Raw genomic sequence first — 4,247 nt, 5'->3', positions numbered from 1 at the left:
CTTAATCGCATAATTAACAAAACCCGAGAAAACTCCCCGTAAAACCGGACACTCGATCGAGTACCCAAGGTACTCGATCGAGTACCCCTTACTCGATCGAGTACCCCAGCTACTCGATCGAGTACCCAACAGGTCAGAAACTATTTTATCTCGCAACTTACCCTTACTCGACAGAGTAAGGGCTACTCGATAGAGTACCCCAAGACTTATAAATACGGAATATTACAGTTTCATCCAACTACAGATGGTCAGACTGAGAGGACTATTCAGACATTGGAAGATATGTTGAGAGCTTGTGTAATGGAGTTTGGTGGATCATGGAGGAGAGGTTGGATTTGATTGAGTTTTCATATAATAACAGTTAATTACCATGCTAGTATTGGCATGACACCTTTTGAGGCATTATATGGAAGGAAGTGCAGGAGTACAGTGTACTGGGATGACAGGGCAGATGCAGCTATGTTGGGACCTGAGATGATACACGAAATTGTGGAGCAGGTGCACATTATTCGTCAGAAGATGCGTGCAGCGCAAGATAGACAAAAAAGCTATACAGATTTGAAAAGGAATGATATAGAATTTGTTGTGGGAGATAAAATGTTGCTTAAAGTGTCTCCTATGAGGGGTGTGGTGAGGTTTGGGAATAAAGGAAAGCTGAGTCTGAAGCATATAGGGCCATATGAGATCTTAGACAGAGTTGGAGAGGTAGCTTACCGTTTAGCATTACCTCCAGCCTTGGACAGAGTGCATAATATTTTTCATGTTTCACAATTGAGGAAGTATGTAAGTGATCCTACTCATGTGCTAGAGCCTGAGCATATTGAGATTGATGAGCAGTTGTCTTATGTTAAGGAGCCTAAGGAAATTTTGATAGAAAAGTGAGGAAGACTCGTAATGGTGAGACAACTTTTGTGAAGGTTTTATGGTCTAATCATAAGGTGGAACAAGCTACGTGGAAAGCTGAAGCTACTATGGGAGAAAAGTATCCTAGTCTTTTTGTTTGAGTTAGTTGGTTACGGGGACGTAACCCTTTTTTAGGGGAATATAATGTAACATCTCATATTTTATAAGTTTAATGCTAAATCGTATTTTATAACATTTTACGATAATTTAATAATAAAAGTACCTTGTGAGGAATTTAATTTAAATCAGTTTAATGGTAAATCGTATTTTATAACATTTTACTTGGGTATTTTGGTGAACTTCGGGGACGAAGTTCTTTTTAAGGAGGCAAGACTATAATACACCATATTTTAGACGGTAGAATTATATTAAAATGTGTTTTAAATGATATTTAATAATTTAATTAATTGAATAATTAATTTGTAAGACGAAAATAAAATAATTAAATAATACTTGAAAAGGAAATAATGTTGGGTCGTGTTACACATGTAAGACGTGTTTATTGGGTTTGATGTCGGAATTGGAATTGTAATTGTATACTACTAATACTAATATGGAGTAATTAAAAGAAAAGGAAAAATAAAAGAGAATTGGTTTAAGGAAACTTCCTCCCTCTTTCATTCCCACATCTCTATATAAATAAGCTATTATACCTACCCAAAAGCATAGAAAAACAAAAAGCACAAATAATTGGTCTAAGGCAAGGGAGAGAAAGATCTAAGGGAGAAAAGTAAGAAAATTCATCCAATTATTATCACCTCAAGGTAAGACCGTCTTAATTTATATTTATATCGTTGTATTCAATTAATTTATTGTTTAAACACCGTATGAACCACCGTGGACTGTGCCGTTACCCTCAATAGTTGCCTTTGACCGTGGTGATGCTAGTGGGACCTGTCGTGGCATTGTAAACCATCGTGGGTGGCGAATTTTGTGTCTAAAGGGTGGCTGTCGCGGATTTTAAGACGAGATTTGTGATGGGTATGTTTGTCGATTAAACGTGAGACTTAGGTGGCTGGATAGGTCGGCTATGGGCGGTTCTTATGGAGGTGTTGGGGTGGTCGCAGATGGTGGTTGGTACGATGATGTGTCGGGTTGTGGTGGTTGAACGTGTTTGTGATGTTTTTCGAATTATGTGTCGTTTCTTGTTGACATGGGCTGTCGTGCGTGGCTGTGCTAGGTGGTGGGACCACCGTGGGTCAAGGGAGACCACGGTGGTAGCCACGGGTTGTCGCAGTGGTGGTAGGGTGGTGTATGTGTTGAGTTGGGTTGTTTTTGTGTCGGGTTTTCGGGGGCTATTAAGGGCGTGTGAGTTGGGGTTTGCAGGGGATGTTTTAGCAAGTGTCAGGAGGTTCTCAGGGTTGGCCGTGGTACAGGCTAGGGTGTAGTTGGATTGGGTGGTACCGATGGTGGTTGGGGGCGTCGTGGGAAGCGGGTTATCGTGTGGTGTTCGACACGTTTTGCCGTGAGTGTGAGGATGATGTTTGTGTTTGTCTTCCCGTGTTTTCACGAGTGAATAGGTGTGAGTGTATGATTTATATTTGTTTTTTAAGATGGGTTTTTATGTAATGCTAATTCATACGGAAATAATTAATTAAATTATAATTGAATAAATTAATATAATAAATTGAATCTTTAATAATTAAATTATAATATTTCGTTTAGGTGACGGTTTTAAAATGGAGTATTTCTGATTATTTTATTAGATTGCTTTATTGGATTTGCCGCTGTGGTAGGTTATCTACTCAACTCGAATATATATTGATGTAATTTATTTGATGAACGTTAATTGGAATTGGATGTTGGTTGTTGGTTGAATATTGTGTTTGTTGATTTATCATTATTCATATTGTATATTGTATTTTTGTATTGAAGGCCCGGTCCAAGGGTGGTGGGTAAAATTAAAGAACCGGTCCATGGGTGGCGGTATATAAAAGGGTGTCTCGGGATTGATATTGTTTATAAGGGTGTCTCGAGTTATTGATAAAGGTTGTCTCGGGTTATTTATATGGGTGTCTCGGGTTATGTGTGGAGATTGGAGTTGTGATCGGGATTGATCATTTGCATATTTATTCTGTATTATTGTTGTATTGTTCTTGTTGTTTAGATACTCCTACTCAACCGTTGGGTTGACCGTGTATTCGTTAAACATCCCTGATGAACCAATAATTGGGGAGCAGATTCATTTCAGGTAATAAGGCAGGCTTAGAAGGGGAGCTGAAGGGCGAGAGGATATGACATTACTTAGCTGTCTAGATCACCTTAGAAGAATAAGCAATATATATTATTCATATTATTTAGTTTCCGCTGCAGTTGTATTTATTAATTTAATTATTTATTTTAGATTATGTAATAAGGCCATTTAAACATTATATTTATTTAAAGTACTGTGGTTTCGTTTACCTTTGTATTCACTACCTCAGGAAACTGAGATGGTAACACGTTCATTTATCTAGGAATGCGTATTAAAGGCTCTTAAATAAATGCGGGTGTTACAGAATCATTCTAGGAAGACCATTCCAACACACCGTCGGAGCGGTGATTGATGTAAAGCACGAGATGCTCACACTTGAAGTGGGTGATGAAACAATCACCTTTAATATTGATAAGACTATGAGAGCTCCCAACTTGTTTGAACCATGCTTTAAGGTTGATCACTATAGCCGGGAAGGTGACAAGAAGAAAATGGAATCCCCATTCAAGGGTCAAGTGAAATATGGAAATCCTAAAGAGAAGGGTAAAGAAACACCGCCTAATTGGAAGAGAGATGATGATGATGATATTGAAGTAGCTCTATTTGGAGAGCATGAAATTTTTCATAACAAGAATGAGAGCTTGCAAAGCACACCCCTCATGACAAGTATGAATGAAGGCCTAATTGGCCATGACAAAAAAGAGTTGCTCTTGACAACTCATGATCCTCCCAACATGGGGAAAGAAGCAAAGGTAGTATATGGTCTATGGGATCATGAATTTGAAGGATATGTTAATCCTTACATTGGAAATACTATGACCCTAGACCAAGGCTTTGTAGATCCTTGTCACCGCAACTTTGACTCAGACTACTACATGAATGAAGACAACAATGTGCCAAGGTCTATGCAAGACCTTTATCATGACAATGATCAAGCCTTTGATTACTTCTACAACGCGTTGAGCAACATCAACAACGCCCTTGCTTTACCCCCTTGACACCTCTCAAATGAAGGAGAGTTTGGTGGAGTCCTCCCTAAACCACCATTTATAAATATTCTAACCTCTTAACTTGCATTTTATTTAACTTGTACAATACTAAATTTTTGTATTGCATTTTATAAGCTTTGTTTGAAGAATTTGTGTGACAT

The 4,247-nt window shown here is 38.2% G+C and overlaps 1 protein-coding gene across 1 annotated transcript; it reads left to right on the top strand.

Moving 5' to 3' along the window:
- Positions 1–384: 384 nt before the first annotated feature.
- On the top strand, positions 385–882 carry LOC141613488 (uncharacterized). The gene has a single exon (XM_074432229.1). The coding sequence runs from the start codon at positions 385–387 to the stop codon at positions 880–882; it is 498 nt and encodes a 165-aa protein (XP_074288330.1).
- Positions 883–4,247: the final 3,365 nt, after the last annotated feature.

The sequence above is a fragment of the Silene latifolia genome, chromosome 11, assembly GCF_048544455.1.
Source record: "Silene latifolia isolate original U9 population chromosome 11, ASM4854445v1, whole genome shotgun sequence".
Classification (NCBI taxonomy): domain Eukaryota; kingdom Viridiplantae; phylum Streptophyta; class Magnoliopsida; order Caryophyllales; family Caryophyllaceae; genus Silene; species Silene latifolia.
Note: the sequence above shows the minus strand (reverse complement) of the source record. Positions and strands in the feature narration are given on the sequence as shown.